General features: G+C 46.9%; 1 protein-coding gene across 3 annotated transcripts in view; it reads right to left on the reverse strand.

Moving 5' to 3' along the window:
- Positions 1 to 328: 328 nt before the first annotated feature.
- Positions 329 to 23,650, reverse strand: part of LOC133282733 (tetraspanin-15-like) — a 40,864-nt gene continuing 17,542 nt past the window's right edge. Inside the window, exons 3-8 of one of the 3 annotated variants that reach the window (XM_061478942.1) lie at positions 21,793 to 21,867; positions 19,099 to 19,194; positions 14,666 to 14,779; positions 9,240 to 9,293; positions 8,605 to 8,721; positions 329 to 816 (exon numbers count right to left, since the gene is read on the reverse strand). In XM_061478942.1, the coding sequence (XP_061334926.1) occupies positions 580 to 816; positions 8,605 to 8,721; positions 9,240 to 9,293; positions 14,666 to 14,779; positions 19,099 to 19,194; positions 21,793 to 21,867 (693 nt within the window). In that variant the 3' untranslated portion in view covers positions 329 to 579. The remainder of the gene's footprint in view (positions 817 to 8,604; positions 8,722 to 9,239; positions 9,294 to 14,665; positions 14,780 to 19,098; positions 19,195 to 21,792; positions 21,868 to 23,650) is intronic. The other 2 variants (XM_061478943.1, XM_061478944.1) reach the window with 2 other exon arrangements.

Raw genomic sequence — 23,650 nt, forward strand, 5'->3', positions numbered from 1 at the left:
AGTCACAGCACATTCCCACAGTAAATCCGTCTTCCCTCTGGAAGTCGCTGGGCTCTCCTTTTCCTTGCCTGGGGATAAAACCTTAAGCCAGGGCTCAAAAGGAAGAACAAGAAACCTTCAGAAAGGGGTGTTCTCCCTTGGTGCAGCCTTGCCCAAATATCCATCTTGCTCCAGGAGGTGCAAGTTGTGCCTCCTTAGGGATGTGATTCCTATTTTTCAGGTGATCAGGTTAAATATACCTACAAAGACAGCCCAAAGTGCAATGATGATGGTGCCACTTCCTGCCCCGTGGCTGGGCCAGCGTGCATTGAGTGGAAGTGACTTTGCAAAACACAACACGAGTTACATTTATTGTGTAAAAAAAACCAACCCTAAAAACCCAATAAAGTGATAGAGAAATGCTTCAAAAGGGGAAGGAAGTAAAAGGACCCTGGGGAACCCATGTGCCAGCACAGTGCATTGCAGTTGTGATAACATCCCAGTGTTACTGTCTCCTGGACCTGAGAAGATAAATCGTATGATGTCCATGTTCAACATCGACCACCTTCCTAAGAGCTGTGCTCCAAGTCCTCCACCTTCTCACACTTTGCTTTGGCAGATGGTGCTTTCCTCTTTCTCATCTTCCTCATCCTCAGCATTGATGGGAATGTAGCCCCCTTCCTTGGGCAAGCACCAGCACCAGCCCGCACCGCTCAGATCCACAGCCCCGAAGCTGAAATCCCGCATCTCCAGGATCTTGAAGTCGACAGTGTCCAGCTTGGAGTAGATCTCGTTGAGCTTTTGCCAATACAGCCAAGCCATCACGAGGCCGATCACCTGCAAAAGATGAGTGTTAAAAGCACTATGGTCAAGCAAACCCTTTCTGAAGGTCTTTCTCCAAGGGGATGCTCTCATCCGAACTTCCAAACCTGGCCACCAGACAGGAGTGGACAATACCCAGTTAAATCTTCTGCCAAAGCAACAGGCTCATTGTTAAACTTGTTATTGGTCACATCCATCTCACAACTTCCCACATCAGCCCTGACACAGGGATGTGGATTAGTCGGACGTCACCATGAGCATTGCGAAGACAGAGGCAGAGGTCCAGGCTCTTGCTAAACTTGAGATATTGCTGCAGTTTATTTCCCATTTCCCTGCAGGCTGGAAGGGACTTAAAAAATACACTTTAAAACTTTAGGAGAAGGGAAGGAAAAAGCACTTTCATCAGCACCAAATGGCAAGCACATTGCTCTGATTTCAACTGACGGTCCCTTCACGGTGCTTCACTGCGGTGGCTGCAGTTAGAGGATAAGCCATGGTGAAGAGCTATTTGCAGACCAGGTACTGATGAGGGGCACGGTGGCAATCAGAGCACTTCCAGTGCCAACTGCATCTTTGTACTAACCCTTCACCCTCCTTGACTACTGAGCCATACAAATAAGGTTTATTCCCCTATAAGCCCAGTTAAACAGGGCAGGTTTATAGCTCCTTTCAATGCACAAGATGGGATGGAGAAGGACAAGACCATCTTGAGCCTCTGGGCTTTTCCTCAGCAGTAGTCAACGTGTTTGTCCTCATAACCATTCCTTGAAGCAAAAAGCCAATAAATAATCCAGTCACATCTGTACCATCCATCACCTGGGGTCTCCTGTAACTCTTGTAGCACATTGGTTTTGCAGCTGAAAAAATATTATTAGTCATTTCTCTGGGTCCCAATCAATTCATTAAATAGTCTGGAAAGTGGGAACATTAAGAGAAAGATAAATGGGGTAAGAGCAAAAGGTTGGAACGCATCTGAAATTAGAGACTGTTTTGCTACCATAGTGGAAAGAGAAAAGTTTTTGCCCAGAGGAGGCTGCAGAAAACAGAGGCAAAAACTCCACAGGGAAAAAGCAAATCACCCAAGTGTCTCCCAGCTGAGAGCAATCACACAATCCCAGCCTGGTTTGGGATGGAAAGGAGCTTAAAGCTCAGCCAGCTCCAACCCCTGCCACAGGCAGGGACACCTTCCACTGGAGCAGCTTGCTCCAAGCCCCTGTGTCCAACCTGGCCTTGAACACTGCCAGGGATGGGGCAGCCACAGCTTCTCTGGGCACCCTGTGCCAGCGCCTCAGCACCCTCACATAAATCACTTCTGCCTTATCTCCAACCTGAACTCCCCCTGTTTCAGTTTGAACCCATCACCCCTTGCCCCATCCCTACAGTCCCTGATGAAGAGTCCCTCTCCAGCATCCTTGCAGCCCCCTTCAGACACTGGAAGCTGCTCTGAGGTCTCCACACAGCTTCTCTTCTCCAGGCTGAACAGCCCCAGTGTTCTCAGCCTGGCTCCATACAGGAGCTGCTCCAGCCCGAGCATCCTCGTGGCCTCCTCTGGACTTGCTCCAACAGCTCCATGTCCTTCTTATGCTGGGGACACCAGAGCTGGAGGCAGCGCTCCAACATCCTGTCATCCACACGAGCACAATGCACAGAAGCCACCCCGAAGCAGCTCAACATTTATTTTTCCTTCCCAAGTTCACCTGGAGGTGTATCCCAGGATCAACAATTCGGAAGAAGCAGAATATGACCTCCTTTAAGATGCCCTCCCAACATGGAGAGTTCTTCCTTTAACTCCTCAGTTGGAGCTTGCCCCATTCCCACTTTCCTAATTGCACTTAGCTATCCTCAAAGAGAATCCTGCTTATTTGACATCCCACCTAATTACTGATAACAGGATTTAATCACCAAAAGAACATACAAGGTGCTGGAGGCTGCTGTGTGGTTACTGCTCGCAGGGCTTTCCCAACAGTGGGAATTACAGAAACGCTGGATTCCTGCCGTTAGGGTGCTGGGGAAGGCAACTGCAAATGCTGAATGAAAAACTGAAGTCTGGAATCATCTTAGCATCCCCTTTTGTTATCCAAATGGCCTGAAATCAAGTTACCTTGCAGCGCTGGTAACTTTTGTGTCTGTATCTGTTTAGCTCCCTGCTGCCCTCAAAATATTCGCTGCTGCCTGGAATATTATATATCCATCTCAGCAGGCAGCTCCTTCCTGAATAGGCTGTGAAATCATTTCAGCCTGTGCACGGAGACAGCATTCATCCCTGACTCAAACTGTGCGGGAAGCATTCGCTCCCTGTGAGCAGGGAAGGGACCAAGACAGGGCTGTGCAACCGCACACTCACCTGGGATGGAGCTTGCTTTTGGTGGAGAGCCAAAAACAACAAACCCAGAGACTCCGTCATGGAAATTCCAGCCAGGATCCTGCTCTCCCACCCCATATCCATCGCCTCTTTGGTCCCCAGAAGGTGCAGAAAGCTCAAATTAGGGATGGAGGAGGCCAAGGCTTGGAGATGGCTCCATCTCTCCATGAACAGCAGGAACTGCCCAGAGCAACAGCCCCCACATGGATGTGGGTAATAAGATTGTGCTAATCCATATTCAACAGCAGAGCCTTTAAGGATTTATGAAGTTTTTAAATGCTATTTAAATGTATGTCAAGCTTTAGCATTATTTACTGCTATTAACATGTCATCACTTGGCAGATTAAAACCCCGCTGCTGATCCAAGACCAAGCAAGTAACCCCTTTTGCAACGCTAAGTTCAAAGGCAAGACAAGTCATTTCTTTCCCTTCTAAACAAAACAGTAATTCGGAAAAGGTTTGTGTTGACAATAAATTGAATGCAAATGAATCCAATTCTGCAAAAGCAGCTTTGGAGACATCATCCCTCCTGCTCCTCCCAATGGCGATGCCACGTCTGAGGTACTGGGGATTTCTTGAATGGAATAAGATCAGCCCGAGTCCTCAATCAGCATCCTGCATCCCACAGCTTTCACTCTCCTCTGAGTTATGAACCAGCATCCATCCCAGCTTGCCTCTAAATACCCTCTTTCACTTAATGAAAACGGAAAAAGCTGTCAGGAATATAGATGCATTCAATATCTCTGGCACCAAGGGCACCGTGTTTTCCAGAAGTAAAGAGATTTCTAACGCGAGTGCTGATTTTATTGCACTGCAATATGAAGGGAGCTATTATTGTGGAGAAGAATGTTAAGATAATGAATCAAATATGAGGCTAAAAAATGAAAAAGCTGCTTTTGTCCCCAGTTTCCCCCTCCTCCTCCTGATGGTAATCAACACCAAGCAAGGGGAGAGCAGCTGCTTGGGACTTGCTGCTTGTAGCTCATTTAAGGTTAGAATATTGCCTGTTCTCCTTGGCTGGCATTCAGGGGAGAAGCCAGCCCTGCCTCGGAATGGCCCCAGTCTGCTGCTTTCTGAGGCATTTCAATGCAGAGGGTTTGCTCTAGGGGGTACAAGAGCACTGAGAAGCTGCTCTTTGCACATGCAAGAGCAGTTGCGCATGTAAAATAAATCCAAAGACCTTTGCACATCAAGGAAATCAATAATTCATGCAGACCACTGGGAAGTGACAATAGAATCATAGAACCCCAGACTGGTTTGTGTTGAAAGGGACCTTAAAGCTCACCCAGCTCCAACCCCTGCCACGGGCAGGGACCCCTTCCACTGGAGCAGCTTGCTCCAAGCCCCTGTGTCCAACCTGGCCTTGAGCACTGCCAGGGATGGGGCAGCCACAGCTTCTCTGGGCACCCTGTGCCAGCGCCTCAGCACCCTCACAGGGAAGAGCTTCTGCCTAAGAGCTCATCTCAGTCTCCCCTGGGGCAGGTTAAAGCCATTCCCCTTGGCCTGTCCCTCCATCCCTTGTCCCAAGCCCCTCTCCAGCTTTCCTGCAGCCCCTTCAGGCACTGGAGCTGCTCTCAGGTCCCTCCTTCAGGAGCCTTCTCTTGTCCAGGCTGCCCCAGCCCAGCTCTCTCAGCCTGGCTCCAGAGCAGAGCTGCTCCAGCCCTCCCAGCATCTCCATGGCTATACATGCATTTATTGCAATGATATTGCAATAGCAATTGTACTATATATATTGCAATTTGCATGGGTAATGCTATTTGTATTTTGGTGACACCCAAAATCAGGGACTCCCTGCAGTGACATCTATGGAGAAAACCACCCTGCAGATGATGCTATTTGAGAATTCCTGCCTTGCTTCCCATCCAAACATACCTTCCTGGCTCCAGAGCTCCTTGCCTTTACGAGTGGCTGTAAAACTGGATCCTGCTAAACAGCAGAGTCGAAGCACGTCAAGCTTCCCCAGAGCTAATCAAGTAAAAAGCAAGCATTTCTTTTATTATTGATTTTTCCTTCCATAAATTGATATTTATAGACCACGCGTGCACAGAGGCCATGGACTGCAGAGGGAAAAATCCCTTTTATTCCCCTTTTCTACTACATTAAGCACACATCAGCCACTAGAGAATACACCGCCTTCCAGCCCCTTGAGCAACTAAGAGATTAAAAAGCAAACTAAATACAAGGGAATCTTGCAAAGACAAAGGGAGCTTTGGCAATACAAAGCCCTCTGCACAAGGAAACATTTAACATTACTGTCCCCAAGAGATGAAGAGCCCGACCTGCAAAATGCACATTGCAAGTCTGAGGAGTGAAAGAGTTGATCTGGGTTTATACTCTTAGGAGGGAACATCTACCTCTGCACTGATGCCTTATTACTCTGTAACTGCTCTCAACGTAGAGCTTTGGAGATTGATGAAATACCAAAGTGAAACAGAGGCAGCAACAATTTACTGCACTGGGCTGACAGCTCCTGGCCATTTATAACTTAATTCCCTCCAGAGCTTGGTGGTTGCACTGCAGAGTCCATAGATATTAACCCTCAGCAGTGACCTTTCAGAGATTTGTTCTTTTTAATCGCCCTTCTCCCACTTGCTGCTTCTTTAGAAGGGAGAAAAAGGGGTTGAAGAGCTTTTGTGCACTTATTTCTACCTTATTACAGTGGCAACATCTTCACCTTGCTAAGGAAGACGAAATACCATTAGAAAACATGCCCTGCAGACACAGGAGTGGAAAAGTCAGAGATGCTTATTCCTGGGGTCAGTATAAAAGCTGCTGAAGGAGCACCTGGGCACGGCAAAGGGGAAAGGGCAAAGCATGAGGTTCTTTGGCAATTTAACAACAAATGGGTTTTATACACACTGGAAACTCCTTGGATAGTCCAGATAGATGTAATGTATGGATGCAGCTGGTAGGAAAGAGATTTCTCTGCTTCGCTGCAGGATTTGGGCTTCCTTCATAATTACACACAAGGAGTACGAGGCCATAACGAGGAGTTGCCACTGAGTGCCAGCAACTAAATTGAAATGTCTTGTTGAGAGTGATATGAAATGCATCCCTGTTTGGCGGAGAAGAGCAGTGAGGAGATGGGATTGGTACTGGAGAATGAAACACAGGAAGAAGGATAAAGAGAATTAAAGGTACGCTGCAGAGGCAGAAGAGTAATCAAGTTGGTGCATTCATGCTTTGCTCTGAGTGAAGTAAGACAAATGAACACTCCCCGCTCCTCAAATGCTTCATCCATTGCTTGATGGCTTGCTTAAAAAAGGCAGAGACACGAATCATTTAGGAGCAATCATAAAATTACACATGCCCTGTGCCTTGCACCAGCTGGGATAGAGCCGAGCTGCTGCTTCGTGATGCACCTGCATCCTCACCCATTCAGTTAGCTCAGCACCCAACAGGACCCAGCAGCTTGACAGCTTTCCCTAAGCCCAGTTAGACAGATGCACACACACCTTGGGTCCTTCTTTCTGCCCAAGAAGAGCAGGTTCCTTATCCCAAATCCAATCACAAAGCTCAGGTGTTGGGATGATGAACATCAGCCAAGCTCAAAGCCCCAGTGTTTGAGCCCTCAAGTTGCTCGGCATCGTAGAGGTTGAAGTTTGATCCTAAGGAATTGTGACACTGAGGAAAACTGGGCAAAACCCAAAGCTGGGCTCAGGATGTGGATCACGATCATGATCCCAACCTTCTCCCTGGCATCCTGCAAATTTTCCACCAAAGTGGTTTGCTGCAACACAGAGAGGCCACGTCCTGCACGGGATGTGACAAAGACCCAAAGGGCAAAGATGGAACAGTTCAACACACTTATTCTTCCCAAAGCTCAAGGCACTGTCCCCTCTCCACACCAACAGTGCCAACCCCTTTCCCCTTGGATCAGCAATTCAAGGACAATATTCTCCCCCCAGCTTTCTGCTGGCAGCTGCTGGGGATGAAGCTGCGTCTGGGCTGACAGCTCCTGGCAACACAGATGGCCATTTATAACTTAATTCCCTCCAAAACTTGACAGAATCAAATCTGATTTATATTTAAAGCCCAGAAATGGTGAGCAGATGGGAAGAACAAGGTTCTTCATCTGAAGAGCATTTAACGGCACGACAGAAAAATCGCAACACTTGCTCAAAAGCACTTGATATTCATCAAGGCTCATTGCCCTCTCTGGTTCTTCTCCCCATCCTTCCCAATTAAAAGCATCATGTTGGCAGGTTAATGGGTAACACAACAGGCAGCTCCTGTAATGGGCTCTTGACATCCTGTGAGGCAGATGGAAGTGGTTGCCTCTATCCCGGCACTTCCTCACCTCTTTTCTGTGCCCGCTGCATTTCCTAGTGGTAGCACAGCAGAAGTCCATTGCTCATTCACATGCTTTGGAGAAAGCACTTTAGAAATGTGGAGCATCACAGTTAGGATTGGGTACAAAATTGTCCCCCCACCTCGGTTTTCCATTTGGACCATGTGAGACTTGAAAAGGAAAGCTCATCCTTTGAAATAAGAGCTCAACGTGCCACATATTTCTCCAAGAGATTCTGCTTTATTCCACCACTATTCTGCTTTTCACTGCAAGCAGAAACACATAAAAAGATAAAATCATTTCATTCCCGTTTAGATAAATCCCCCATATTTGGAAAGCGTAACTATACACCTACAAGGCAAACCCAATATTACACCCAATGTGATAAAAAGAAAGCTTTTGCTTGGGAGCCCCAAAAGGCATCAGAAAAAGGATCAAATTCAACACTAAATCAACACAGTTTTGACAGAGAGAATTCTGGAAAGATCCAAGATATTCACCTCTCCCCTTAGAGTGTTTCAAAGGGATAGCCCCAAAAGTCCTCTCCACATTGAGCATCTGTGATTCTGTGATTGTGAATGCCCCATCCCTGGCAGTGTTCAAGGCCAGGCTGGACAGGGCTTGGGGCAACCTCATCTAATGGAAGGTGTCCCTGCCTGTGGCAGGGCGTTGGAACTGGATGAGCTTTAAGGTCCTTTCCAACCCAAACCGTTCTATGATTCTATGATGAAGAGCTTAATTACCTCTGCTGGAAAATTGTGTGGATTTTCAGGCATCATTAACGGCAAGGGGGTTTATGAGGCATTACGAATTCTGCTAGATTTATAATTATGGTTTATTTTGGTTAATATTTATGCTCCATTGGAAGAGAGCTGTAAAAACAGACATAAAAGGGTTTGCTAACCTACGCATGCCTTGTTTTTGGATGCAATTACTTGCTCAATAATTAGATTTCAGGAGTGTGTTATGAGGCAGCCAGAAGTCATAAGCTATGAATTTTGCTAAGGATGCTCTAGAAAGTGCTGGGACATATGCCACCCAAACACAAATCTCAGATGGAAATGGAGGGGAATTAACTAAAAATGAATTCTTTTCCTCCTCCAGCACAGGGAAAGAAGCCGAGAGGACTCCAACAGGATCCACCACATACCTGAGGAAGCAGCAGGGAGCAAACGATGCCCAAAGTGGCCTCAAAGTTGTCTTTGAGCCAGAGCCCAACGGCATGGATGCAGCCTCGTACATGGATGATGTTGAGCAGCTCCAGGCGCTGGAAGAAGGACAGAGAGAAGCATCATTGAGATGTTGGGTTGGGGGGAGACGTAGTTTCTTGGGTTTGCTCCTTCTTGCAAGCCAGAAGAGTGGCGTGGGAAGTGTTTGGGAATTGATTTCTTGGATTGGACCTTTCCCTGGGTTTTCTTGACAAAAAAAACTGTCCCTGGGAGCTACACAGCAGATCCATAGAGACGCTGCAGCTCCCTGCTACAACAGAGCCCCGTGGTTATCTCTGAAGGCCTCAAAATCAGCTTCTCTCCTACCACCAAGCCTCAAACCCAACGGAGGACCAGCATTTCTTGGAGCTGATCCAGAAAGGCCACGATCCAAACATGGTTCAAGCTTGCCTGTGCTCTGCAAGCCTGAGATGCCAGAGAAAAGCAATAGAAATGAGTTCATACACAGCTGCAGCAGCAGCCATCCTCAGTGTGGAAGAGCTCACCTGCAGGTAACTGTTTGGGTTGGGGGAAGGAGAAGCAAGTCTCATATATATGAAGGAAATAATAGTCTTACCTCTTTATCCAGCGTCCTGTATCCACACAGGGTGTTAATGACTTCTCCAGGGACCTGTGAACAGAGAATTGGTGAACAGAGAATCGATGAACAGACTTAGCCTGGGGGATGCCAAAGGGGAAATAGAAGAAATAAGCAGCATAACAAGAGACAGAAGATCTCACGCAGTTGCCTTGACCAAGCAGTTACTCCCAAACCTCACTTCAGTGCTGAAGCCATGCACGTTGGCAGTAAGCTGTTGGGGTTTTTGTTTGAGCTTATTTTTTAATCACTTTTCTCTCCAGATTCTGATGTTCCAGGGGATGCCCAGGTCTATCTAACGCATTCCCAGTGATTCAAGCCAGGACCACCTCCACGTCACACGAGCACTTAGCAAAGCAGCTCTTGCAAAACATTGCCCTCATTTCCTTCCTTCCATTCCAGCCACCTTTTTTAACACCTTCAGTCACGTCTCTCCCTCATAATAAAGGGAATTGCACAGGGATTAAATATATTGGGCTCTCCAGAAATCAAGAGGGGATTACCCAAAGTCTTCCACCCTCTTGTGGAGGTTTTAGACATCCTGAAGGCTTAGATCTTTTGCCCAAAAAGAATGTTTCAAGAGTCACAGCTAATGAGAGAAATCTCAGCTACTGTTCAGTATCTCAAAAGTATTTCTTCTGCTTCTCCCAGGATGGAAAACAGTACCTTTTGGGTTACAAAACTGATTCCTGCTCATCCTAAAAGAAAACAAAGCCAGAGTAGCCCCAGCACATCCTGAGCTAGTTGGATACTTGGAATTGATCCATGATGGGTTTGGTTTTTGGCTTGTTTCATGGCTCAAACAGCAGCTTCCGTGACACCACGTTATTTCTACTCTGTGCCCTTCAAATAATCGTGTGCTGAAATTATGATGCTTTCAGAGAGATGGTTTTGACAACCGGTAAAAGCTCCTGAACAACAAACCAAAATCATCCCACACTTTGGAGGCACAGAGATGAAAGAGAGAAATGTGCACATTCATTTAGATGTGGATTATGCTCTCCTGCAAGACACAACATAAAGAAATGTGCACCTCCAGGCAGACTCCAGCCCTAAAGCTGCAACGTGTTCCTCTTATAATTGGCAGGGAAATTACTGCAGTGCCACCCTACCAAGAGCTCCCATACCTACCACATTACTGACAGTGCTAGCAAAAATCCCATCCCTCACTACTTCAAGGCACTATTTACACATTGGGCACAGTTAAGGAGACTTATTAGTCCCTGTGCATATGAGAGACTTGCAGGGAAATCTGGAGATCAGCAGCAAAGCACCCATCAGCATCACTGGGAGACATCTCATCCAGGGTTGGGACCATGAAATGGGAAGCCTTCAGCATAAGGGGGAGTTGCAATGCTCTTAATGTAAATGCTGTCACCTGGAGTGGTATAAAGAATGTGTACATGTCCGTGTGCTTTATATTAAAAACAGAACCCATTTTGTCTTGACAGCTTTCAGTTGTCCTTGCTTTTCAGACTCACTTCCATGGACTCCTGCTGGTGAAACACCATTGCTTTCGGTTGTCTGAACACATCTGGCTATGGCACAAATTCATCCCTTTTCTTCCTTCTGTTAAATAATGAAGGGTTTCTCAGCCACCTCCAGTCCTGCCAATTTGTTCAAGTCATTCCCTCAGCTCCTTTTATTTGGGAGAAGTGTGGAAGATGGAAAAGTGAAGGTTCGGTCTTGCTTGACTTTTGTCAAGGTCTTGCGTAGAAGAGAAAGCCAGAGCTGAATTGGATTTCTAACATAAACCAAGTCAGAAGCCTTCATTCTTCCAGAATGCATTTTGATGACTTCAGAGATCACAAAAGAGCAACATGCAGCCATTTAAAAGCCACGGAGGGCATAGGAGTGCAAGCTTTGCACTTTCTATTTAACCAACTGCTTTTCTGCTCAAAAGCAGTGCCAAGTGTCAGCAGTGACACTTCACAAAGCAATTGGAGACACTGCACTTGGCAGAGGCACAGCTCTGCTGCTCCTGCCCTGGGAAGGCACAAATACATTGGAAAAACAGGCAGAAAAGCAGTTAGAGATAAGGATCCAGTTTCACATCCTCAAGAACGTGCAGGTGCCTTAGGCAGTGGAGCTGCTCTAAGGTCTCCCCTTAAGGAGCCTTCTCTTCTCCAGGCTGAATCAACCCAGCTCTCTCAGCCTGGCTCCATAGCTCCAGATGGAGTCGGTATCCACCTGCATCCCACATGGATGGGGCTGTATCTCAAGGCTTGCTCCTTTCAACATCTTTTGTCCTTTCCACAATATTCAGCTTCAAAACAACCCCTTCTGGCACTTCTACATCAATCTCAAAGGTCTTCTAAAACATTTGCTTAGATGCTTCACTCTCTTCCATTCATGAAGGCACAAATAGAGAAGAAGGACAAAAAAGAAGGGTTTCTCTCCCTAAAACCCAGTGAATTTATAACTGGTTGATAAAAAGCTGATTCACAGTAGGGAGACCGTCATATTCACTTTTACCTAATGCAAAAGAACTCATACGTGTGCCCACGTGGTCCCTGGTTATCCTTCCACCTGCATGACTAATGCAAGATCTTCTCTTCAGCCCTCAAGTGACAGACTTTGGTGGAAAGGGTTTTCAGTGGGGCTTGTGTGTTGCTGAGACCCAGCCAGGTATGGCCAGAGTATCACACACAGGAACCTTCTCATAGAAGCATAGAATAGTTAGGGTTCGAAAGGACCTTAAGATCATCCACTTCCACCCCCCCTGCCATGGGCAGGGACACCTCACATTAAACCATTTCACCCAAGGCTTTGTCCAACCTGGCCTTGAACACTGCCAGAGATGGAGCATTCACAACCTCCCTGGGCAACCCATTCCAGTGCCTCACCACCCTTACAGTAAAGAACTTCTTCCTTAGATCCAATCTAAACTTCCCCTGTTTCAGTTTTAACCCATTACCCCTTGTCCTATTACTACAGTCCCTAGTGAAGAGTCCCTCTCCAGCATCCCTGCAGGCCCCCTTCAGACACTGGGATGGAGATGCTTCTCCCACCTTCTCAGCCATCAAGGAAAACCCCCAAGACACCTTTGTAATATCAGCAAATAGCTCCAAATAGACATGCAGGAGCTTATGGTAAATGCAATTATGGGATGTTCACTCTGCTGGTTAAACTACACTGCTATTAGCTTGTTTTGTGCTGCAGACAGCAGAAATCTCCCAAGGGAGCTGGCCCCTTTAATCTTTTTCATGTACTATTGCTACTGTGTCAGGCTGGTTTCTTCACTATCACTCCCTGCAGTGCCAAAATCAGATCTCTGAACAACGAGGCCACATCTATCTACCTGCTTACTGTGGTGCCCAAGAACAGGGTTTATTTCTGATGGAGATTTAGATGCGTTGGGTGAGGTCTCGCTTCCCATAAAACCTCTCTGGTTGTCAGAGCCACATGCACGTGCTTTAATTCTTGAGACTAATGGAGAGGATTTACTGTGGACTTTCCCTCCCAGGAGCTGGCTGCTCCAGGGCCTCACTGGAGCATCCTCCACACCCAGCTCATTGCAGTGGGAAGCCAAAAACTGGCCTTATTTCTTACCCTGCTCTAGGAATCATCTGTGATTTCCTCTCTCTCCAGTATCTCCTTCTGCACTGAGGTCTTTTGTTTACCGAATTGTCACCCAAAACCATGAGGAGCCTAAAAATACTGAAAAATGCTCTTGACTCTCTCCAACACATCCTCACTCATAGTGCAAAAAGGGCAACACATGAATTTCTAATTCCATCTTCAGGAGCTTTAGGGTTCTTAATCAAGACCCTGATTAGGGATGACGATTATATTTGCAGCTCATTTGCATGTCAGGCTTCAACTGATAATTAAAACACCTCAGATTTCCCTCTTTTTCCATTAAAAACCCAAGAAAAATGGAAGATTGATGGTTTATTTTCCTTGTGCAGTTATTAAAGCCCAGGGCATTGTTATTATTAATAATGCCAGAGGCAACGTTGATGCTCCTGATGCCCTGAACCTTGAGGAGGTTTTGTAACCAGGATTATGCTCAGCAAATACTATTTTAGCACCATTTATGGCATTTCTGGTCACAGCAACCAGGGCTATTTGCACTTTTCCCCCCTGCCTTGGCCAAGCTCCTGGCATTTTATCCACAGCATGTGTTAGATTGATTGCGATGAGGTGGACGGTTGTATTCAACAAGCGGGTGTCAGAGCACTTAGCTTAATGTCGGCAGAGAAGTACTGCTTGGTGGGGGGTGTCTTGATGTTCAGCTCTGAAAATCAGCACAGGAGACCCTAATGGCTCTGAAAATCCACTCCCTGCTCTCTCCACCTCCATGCGACCCAACTCACAGTGTGTTGGGAATGCAGCCTTGCAAGGGCAGTTGCCCATGAGATGATTTTTACTCCATTGCACAAGGGTGGCTCTTTATCCAATCACCTCCCCAGTCCCCATTTTCAGCAGAACCCTCAAAAATGTCCATATTAGGAGCAGACACCAGCAACATGGTCCCCACATAGCACTAAACCCTGCAGCAGCAGGCTGAGAATCGTGGAATCAACTGGGTTGGAAAAGCCCTTCAAGCTCATCCAGTCCAACCATTCCCCAGCACTGCCAAGGCCACCACTAACCCATGGCACTGAGGCCTCATCTCCATGGTGTGTGAACACTTGCAGGGATGGTGACTCCAGCCCTGCCCTGGGCAGCCTATTCCAATGCCTGAGCACCCTCTGGGCAAGGAATTGTTCCTCAGCTCCATCTAAACCTGCCCTCGTGCAGCCTGAGGCCGTTTCCTCTTGTCCCATCCCTTGTTCCTTGGGAGAAAAGACCAACCCCACCTCATTACAGCCTCCTTTCAGGTTCCCTTGGAGAAAAGTGTCCTCTTGGACAGAAGAGGAAAGGACATCAGCTCATTCAGATCAATGCTGGGAGGCAGCCAAATCATTTTAAGGTGTTGCTATTTCTTTGCAAAAGGATCCTCCAAACCATTTTGTGTCACATGTTAGGATGAAAACCAGGAACTCGACATTTCTAACAACTCCTCAGCATGATATGAATGCAACTAATGGCCCAGTGCTTTGGTCTTTATTCTGCATTAAAACAGCAGAGCCTATTAAAATAGTGTAACCCATATATACATATATATATTCAAGGCCAGGTTGGACACAGGGGCTTGGAACAAGCTGCCCTAGTAGAAGGTGTCCCTGCCTGTGGCAGGGGGTTGGAACTGGATGAACTTTAAGGTCCCTTCCAACCCAAACCATTGCAAGACTCTATGCTACGTTTCGTAGTTTCTTTAGTGTCTCACACTGATGTGCTCTCAAACCACTCTGCAAGATGCTGCAGCACAGAAATCTGCAGGAATAACACATTGGAAGAAGGTGTTTTGCTGAAATACTGATTGAAATAGACCCACTGTCATGCCTTGGCTGCCTTACCTTCCTGATACAACACGTGTAGGGCACTCCGCATGCCAGCGGCCCGCTGCCATTGCAGGAGTGGTACTGGTTAACCTCCCAGTCCCGGTACTCGTCCCCACCACAGCAAGAAAACTGCCAAGAGAAGAAAAGGAGAGCATGAGATGTGCAGCTGAACCAACCCTAACCCCTCCAGCCCATCGACACATCTCCCTTCCCACCTTCCCCTGCATCTCCTTTGCAACACCACTGGCAACCCCGGTTATCTCCTGCTTTCCAAGACCCTGAATGGGAAGTTGAAGGCACTGTGTAGAAGCAGAAAAGTGGGTGTTTAGCCCCGTTTTAGAGGTGTGCAGCAGTTAGAGATGCCTCCACGCATGTATTGGAGACGCCCCTGCTTTCACCTAGGAAAGATCAGGCTCATTCATGCTTCACTGATTTAATTACAGGTGACTAATCTATCCTATTCCTGGGATGTGCAGGAGATCTGGCTCTTTCAGCACCTTGAATGGATGTGTTTCTTAGCCCTTGAAGGCAGCTCAGCTGGTTGGTGCCAGTTGACAAAATGCTAATAAAGCTTCACAGTCTAACAGGGATTTCTCTTCCCGTCAAGTTAAATTAGAGATCAAATGCTACAGCTACAAAGGAAAAAAGATGCTTTTTTCTTCTGTTCACACAATAAAGAAAAAAAAAAGAAGTTTAATGAAAGTCATTTTCTGTTCTCCACAGAATAAAAATGGGCTTATTATATACGGAGTCATCTCTCCTCTTGGTAAACAAGCTTGAATCTTTACATGCTTCCCTCAAAGAAAAGCCTGAAGTGAGCAGGAGAGGTGAGTGTGCTGGGTAAAACAGAGGAAAAACCACGTTCTCCCCATTCCTTTAAGCATCACACTATCAAGGAGCAGGTGTGGGGAGAGGTTTTACCCTGGGAGCATCTGCTCCTCTTGCTGCTGATGGGCTGGTGGCAATACTTGGCCAACAGGAGACAAGCTACCAGCTCTTGGTGCTCTCCTGGCCTCCTCCCATGCCCAAATGGGCAGAAACAGCCAGCAGCAGCCAACCCACACATTTACAACTGGTTTCTAATTTCCTCCCTTTAATTCCTCTATTGCTTTTAATCTAACTTGAATCAGTGAGGGAGGTCAGCTTGAGGAGTGACCTAGAAAGAGGGGGAGAAAAACACCTCAAGGGCTACTTGTTAGTGCTGCCCATTTGACATCCCCATGCTGTGAAGAATGCTTTTATATCTGCACAAAAATAAGTCCAACATCCTTACAATGAGGCTTTCTAGCTGCCTCATGGGATGGTTTCTTCTCTGCAAAGAGAGGTTTAGCCACAACTACTGTTGTATCTATAAGCTGGGGCAGACTTCAGTGCTGGTTTTACTTTCATGCAGGCTCCTGGAGCTCAAAGGAGCATAACAAGAAGAAAAATTAAAGATAGCCCACGGAAAGAGCCTTGCAGGTTGCATCTGAGGAGCTCTCAGTGTTATGGACCACCGTCAGCACCAGTGAGATGCAGCCTTGGAACAGCTAAAACCATCATCCTCAATCAAGCCATGCTGGTGAAAGCTGCCTTTAATCTTCCCCAGGAAGACAGGAAGAGCTTTGCAAGCCCAACACCCTCATCCATCGCTTGGAGCCTTACTTTGTGTTTGGAGCCACTCGGGTTCGAACAAGAACAGCAGCTCCAGCAGCTCTTTGAAATTCAAATCCTATGTGCAGCGAAGCAACGTGAGCTCTCCTCTTCTACCTGTTCTTAGCAACCCATTAAAGAAGGATAAAGTGAGGAGCAGTGGAGAGCTCCAGTTACTGACTTGAGGCAAACCCAGGCTTTTGAGTCATCATGGTCTCCAGCCTCACATCCAAGGGCTGCAAAGGCAGCAGTGCAGCAAAAATGAGGGATAAAAACCTAACTATTATTTCCTTGAGGGTAATGCATGTCCGTATCTATTTGCTCACAGGCAGTCAGACTGAGGAGGTGTCAACAGGTAAAACCACACTATTTGCATCCTGGCATGTAAAATATGAAGGTATGGCCACATAAATACTGGTTCTTTTTACTGCACAATACTGGTGGCAGTGTGTGAAGACAGCTGGCTCCAGTTTAAAGCATCACTTGAGAGGCAGTTGAAGCAAAATTCAAATCCTAAGGAGCATAGTGTGGTTTTGCCTATGTGTCAGCTAACTGATGCATAGACAACGATTTTAATAAGGAAAAAGGCAAAAATTACCACAAAATGATAACAGGCTGCTCTGAGCTTGTGTTTTAGCAAAAGAGCAGGTCTGGGTGCAATCCATCCAGACTGACTGCAAGTTTTCCGCATCTCAAAGGGAACCGGGCTGCTCAGGTCCCATAAACCCAATCCCCCCCTCTCTTCACAGCCATTATTCCTCTGCATTGCTTCTCCCCAGTCCCTCGGGATGAAACAACTCTGCATTTCAATCACTGACATTGCTGCTGCTCCTGAATAATAAACAGAAAAGCTCATAGCACAGAGCTGCATGTTCTTGCAAAGCTCCTTCTCACAAGATAAAAGATGCTACTGTTGAAGACTTATCAACACTCTAAGTGGCCAGAAGTTCTTTGAGAACAGAGAGAGACTTTGAGATGAAGACCTTTCCCTGAAAACTTTTAATAACATCCAAGTGAAGAAGTAGATAGGGAAAAATGTAAAAATAGGGTGAGATGAAAAGATAAGTGCCTGATCCTCGCTTGCTTGGAGGCACAGAAACCTTCCTGCAGTTCTATCTGCTCTATCTGGAGATTTGTGGTCTAACCTCCTTGCCAGGGTTCATGGAGGATGGCTCCAGCATGGACTTTCTACTGCTCATTTGTCATTCAGAGGTCCGAATAATAGCATCCTCTTCGAAAGGCCGGAGTAAAGCTTGGAAAGATTCAGATCTTCCTCAGAATCAGTCGTATCTTGAGACCTCCAGAGCACTCCCAGGCCTCTTAATGCGCTCAATTCGGTAATGATGACTCCAAGAGTCAAAAGGTGGTTTTGAAGCCAAGAGAGGGGAGTGTGAAGGGCACCACTGGCCTTAAATTCCAGCTACATCAAAGGAGCTTCACAATCTCCTTTTCTTCAAAGTGAGAGATAAGATGCACAGATTTATGATGCTTCAAGCAATAATGAAAGGAGAGAAATCTGGCCAAGGTGAGAACACGCAAAGATCATCTGAAAGCAGCTCTGCTGACAAAGCCTGCTTCTGCTCTCCAAAACCAGTTCAGCAAATAGAACACCACTGCCATTTTCCTCCAGATCTCAAGTTTGGGTTTTTTTCCACTTCTCTTTTCATTCACCAAATGCTTTGAGCCAAGTGCTTCACTCCCACATTTACACAAAGAGGGGGTGAACCAAATATCCTCAGCAAAACATGAGCAAACCAACATACCCCAAATGCCCAGGAAACTGGGAAAACCAAATGATACATTAGAGCCAACCAACACACACTTAATGGTGAGGAGAATACCTTCAAATCCTGACTTTCCTTGGCTGTTTAATGCTCAGGGTGATGCATCACTACTTTGCTGAAGCTAAACCTTGGCTTTCAAGAGAAACATCTAACCAGGGCTCAATGGTGGGAATTAGGAAGATGTATTTAACACTTAATTTAACAGCTAATTTAACACTTCATTTAATATTTAGGACCTCAAACAAACTACATGGTGTATGAAATACAGCTGCAGCATAGCTAAAGTCAGCTTAAAATAACATGAGGACTATTTCATCGACCTGCAGGTTGGCTTGAGGATGGGACACGGTTCCTGCCAACTCCTGGCAGGCTCCAAGCAATCAATATCAGACAGGATATGCAACTACACACCTAAAGAAGTTAAAGCAGACTGCGCCAAGCCCCAAAATTGGCCTGGACATAGCTCTTGCTCCTGGTGCTGCCCACGAAGGGGTCTCCTCTCCTTCCAGCTACTGCATGAAAACACCTTATCCCCAGTTTTCCCATTGAGACAAGGGCTTGGCCAGCTACTGAGGACATTGCAAGTAAAGAGACTTTCCTAAGGTGCCTATCTAAGCTCACTGCAGCCCTGAAGCAGTACATGTTTTACTCCTCAGTCTTTCTCTATGCAGGTTGGGGTACTGACCAAAAAGCTTTCAGGTGTTGGACACCAGTTTCTCATTGAGATTGGGAAATAGAAATACCCTGGCATGGTCCATACCATGGTGTGGAGAAGAAGATGCCCTTTGCAGCAGGATAACTCACCAAAGAGCCTTGTGGGGTGAGCTTGGAGAGCAGGACAAGGCAAAACTGTGCAAACAGAGCAGTGTCAACCTCAAAAGATCAAGATATTTGAGATGGATCAAGCAAAGCAACCCAGGGATGGGAACAAACTCTAAAAACACTACAGAAACTATCACTTATGCTTCAGTGAGGCACAGATTGACCATTCCTTAACCCCCAGCCCCCCCAGTGCCTCCTCCACAGCCAAACCTTTTCTTGTACAAAATCCAAGATGTTCTTGAAGTCAAGGTCATCGTAATAGTGCCTGATGCCCTCTTGGATGTTGGAGTGGAAAACTGCATTCATCTGGAGACAGAGGAAAACCCAAAACATGGCTTGCACATGCAACAGTCACAAGGAAAAGCATGCAAAACATGAAGGATTTTCCTTAGCAAGTGTTGCCTGCTGTTACTGCAGTAAGAACTGAACCCACATGCTGGGACAAGCATCTTGGGGCAAAATTCATCAGTGAGAGTTAGCAGCATCATTCCTGAGCTCTCAAGGTGATCAGCACCCATCGCACCTCCCCGTTCCCTGCACATGCAAGCAGACCCACCTGATTTTTCCTGTTACATTTCATTATTAAGGTGACTTCTTCACAGTCTCCCTCACTCTCCAATCCCATTGGATTTTAATCACTGGCGGGGAGGTTGTTCTGCTGCAGTAGGATTGGAGGAGGCGGAAGGGACTGTGACAGCCAACACGGCTGGCTGCAGGGTGATTTATCTATGGGATGAGCTACAGGCAGGAGCAGAGACCTCATCAGAGCCCTCAATCACTCCTAATCCCAACAACTCATTCTGCAATTCAATCACACCCTGAAAGGGAACGGTGCAGCCAAGGCTGGGGCTGTCCCTGCTGCTCCTCCAGCCCTATCTCCGAGGACACTTTGACACATTCAGGCACTCTACATTAAACACTAATTGAATCGAAAATGTCTTTTACAGATGCCTGGGAAGCTTATTAGTGAGCTGGGAATGAAGGCTCGGAATGGCCTGTAGAGCCCGGCACAGGTTTGCCGTTGACTCCTGACAAAGAGCCAAGCACAACTATTAATGAAGGGAAAAGGAGCTTGTTCTATCTGAGCTGGAAGCAGGGGAAAAGGGGGGGGGGGGGGGGGGGAAGAAAACGTTGTTTTTCATAATTCACTCTGACATGAAAATTAGAGGTTGGGCAAACCGGGAACGGGAAGAAAGAAAGAGAAATGAAGGCACGTCAGAGCGTCAGACAAAGCGAGGGAGCAGCCGAAGGGATGTGAAAAACCTGGAAGGAATTGCTCACATCTGAGTTTGTTCAAATGCTCATCCCTGGTTTTGCCCACCTCTAAGCCCAACACAACGGGCAACACCCGGGTTTTACCGTTCTCTGCTTGGTTTAGCCCAGATAGGCTCATCGCATCCCCCAGTCCCATTGCCCTCCAAGATGCCAGCCTCTGGAATTAAACCTTGGTTTTAAGGTGGGAGGTAGATGTTGCAGTTCTTGTTTAAGAGACCTCTCCACCCTCCTCCCTTCCAGGACACCAAGCCCATTATCTCCAGTAATCTCCCCAAAGCCATTTGCATATGAACAGAGCCTATTTCAATGCTCAGTAGCTCCAAGGCCACTAAATTAATTCCTCGTCCCTGCTTATTTAATATAAAAATCCAATTAAATGTGTTTTCAACAAGTTTAATAAACAAGCATTGTTCCAAATGCAGATTTGTGCCTCTGAAACAATTTCAGGCAAGTGGATTCATCACTTGTTGGATCTCTTTTCTCTCTCCCTCATTGTTTGATTTTTAATTAGGTTTTGATATTCCCTAATACATTTAAATTAAGGGACAATTCAGACTTTAATGGTTTCTACTCAATCCAGGAGTTTAGTTACAAAGCTGCAATCCCCTCTCCTGATGGTACCAGTGTTTCCCAATTGCATTCCTGCAGTGCAGGGTGGTGCTGAGCATCATCATGAGGCTCAAAGGTGGAACAAAGCAGAGGATTTAAAGATTAATTCCACAAAATACAGCCTCTATGTGGCAGCACACATTGATTTTCTATATGCGAGGACTCATGCAATCTGATTTCCTCAAAGAATATCTCTCCATCAGTACACTTTGGTTTTCAGGGATAAGAGGGGTTTGGAGAGCTCTGGGAAGCTGCTGGATGGAGTTGATGGCAGCATCCAAAAGGCAGTGTCCTTCCCTATTGCCTCCTTTCAACTTTGAGGCTCGCCAAGCACATCCCTTCCAACCCCAAGCTGTCACTGGTGTTCACCAAGCGCATCACTCCAAATCCCAAACTGCTTTTGGTGTTCCCCAAGCACATGATTCCTAACCCCAACCTGTCTTTGGGGCTGACCAAGCACATAAGGCCCAACCTTGATGGGTTTGAAAGCATCTTTGTGCATAAGGGAATCAACTTCTAGAGCCCTAAAGGAGGTGTTTCAGGCACTGTTCTCCCACCTCCTGCATCCAGTGAGCCAGCGGAGATTGACATTAGCAATTTAATAGCTTGATCGATTGCAGGGGTGTGATTAAATTGAACATGGCAGGGTTCCTTCAGCAGAAGGCAGGCAGCCAGGAAGGACACACGTTGGAAGCATTCACCATCAGCTCTAACTCAAACTTGACCTTGCAAATGCAAGCTGGCAGTTACCGTGCTGGAGGTGAGGAGCTTAAAGAGTGCCCAGAGAAGCTGTGGCTGCCCCATCCCTGGCAGTGCTCAAGGCCAGGTTGGACACAGGGGCTTGGAGCAAGCTGCTCCAGTGGAAGGGGTCCCTGCCCATGGCAGGGGTTGGAACTGGATGACCTTTAAGGTCCCTTCCAACCTAAACCAGTCTGGGATTCTATGGTTCTCCCCACTGATGGCACGTGGGGTTGCAGTTTGTCACCGTTCAGCACCCAAAGACCTGCTGACTGCACCCACCTTGTTCTCAAAGATGATTTCAATGAACAGCAGCAGCAGCTCTGTGAGAAAGATCGCCAGAAGAACCCAGAAGAACTGAAAAGAGAAAGGGAAGGATTAGCCCTGCTCCAAGTCAGGCTGGGTCATCTGTCAGTGGTTAACCACAATGCGGGAGACCTGGAAACCAAAAGCTGCTTCAAAACACTTAAAAATCAGACAGATTTCATTATAAGCTCCCCAGGGACCTGTAGATCTCTTCTAAAGATCTCAGTCCCAGTAGAGGAAGGGAGGAAAAGAGGATTCAAAAAAGAAACCAAATGCAATTTGAATGGCCAAGACCTGCACAGGGAAATGGGTGAAATGGATGCAATAGAAGAAAATGTTATGAAAACATGGAATAGTTTGGGTATTTAACCTAATTCTGTTTTCTGCCAGTTTAAAGCCATTCCCCCTTGGCCTGTCCCTACAGGCCCATGTCCCAAGCCCCTCTCCAGGTTTCCTGTAGCCCCTTTAGGCACAGGAGCTGCTCTAAGGTCTCCCCTTCAGGAGCCTTCAGAGTCCGGGCAGTATTTCAAGCCTCTGAGGGTTGATTGTGGCAGTGTTTCAGGCTGGAAATCAATGCCCTGATGGCACAAATGACTTGAACAAGAAGGTCTGATGTTCTTGCAGCCCAAACCCACCAGTCTCCCAGTGTGATAGGTCTGACATCCAGCTTTGCAGAGGTTGGAGGTCAAAGCTCTGCTCAGCTCACACTGGTCTCCCCACGTCCATCAGCAACTTTTGAGACTCGCCAGAGAAAAGAAGGTGGAAAGTTACCATGGAAACCTTAGGAAAAATCCTAAAACAAGTTAAAAGAAACAATAAAGGGGGGAGGGAAAGGTAATTTATTACCGGGATATTCCATTTGGCCATTGGTTTATTCAAACACCCCATTTCCAAAGGCAGCACAGGAACCTGCATGCCCCTCAATTATTCCCCAAGCTTGGCAAAACCAACGCACTGTTGCAGGAAAACACCACTTCATTCACCAAACCATCTGGGTTTTTAATTAACCACCCACCAAGGAGCCTTGTGATGTGTATTTGGTAAGAGCCGGCTCGTGTGGTCCCACTGGAGGAGCACCACTTCACCACCAGCTAAATCAGCTCCTAAAGCAGCTAAATCAGCTCCTAACGGGCCAGGTATCATTTAGGAATCCCATAATTAAGGACTATAATTAACCAAGCACCTGGTATCTCGTAGGAAGAGATGACACACAAAGCTCTGCACGGAGCTAAAGCGCTAGAAACTGGGGTTGCTTCAGGAGGAAGCCCAAAGTGACATGGTTCACAGCTTTACCAAGCAGGACATGGCTGCATCTTGCAACACTGCAGCAAAAAAAAAACAAAAAGAGAAATTCAGGTTTGAAAATGTTTTTATTCCTTGGCTTCAGTTTAAGCCAAAAAAAATAAATAAGAGTGAATCACAGAATCATGGGATGGGATGGGTTGGAAGGGACCTTAAAGCTCATTCAGTTCCAACCCCTGCCACGGGCAGGGACCCCTTCCACTGGAGCAGCTTGCTCCAAGCCCCTGTGTCCAACCTGGCCTTGAGCACTGCCAGGGATGGGGCAGCCACAGCTTCTCTGGGCACCCTGTGCCAGCGCCTCAGCACCCTCACAGGGAAGAGCTTCTGCCTAAGAGCTCATCTCAGTCTCCCCTCTGGCAGGTTCAAGCCATTCCCCTTGGCCTGTCCCTACATCCCTTGTCCCAAGCCCCTCTCCAGGTTTCCTGCAGCCCCTTCAGGCACTGGAGCTGCTCTCAGGTCTCCCCTTCAGGAGCCTTCCCTTCTCCAGCCTGAACAACCCCAGCTCTGTTGCCAAACCCCTCTGAAAGCACCA

The sequence above is a fragment of the Pezoporus flaviventris genome, unplaced genomic scaffold (assembly GCF_033815535.1).
Source record: "Pezoporus flaviventris isolate CSIRO_AGI_PZ_B2104156 unplaced genomic scaffold, CSIRO_AGI_Pfla_v1 ptg000138l, whole genome shotgun sequence".
Lineage (NCBI taxonomy): Eukaryota > Metazoa > Chordata > Aves > Psittaciformes > Psittacidae > Pezoporus > Pezoporus flaviventris.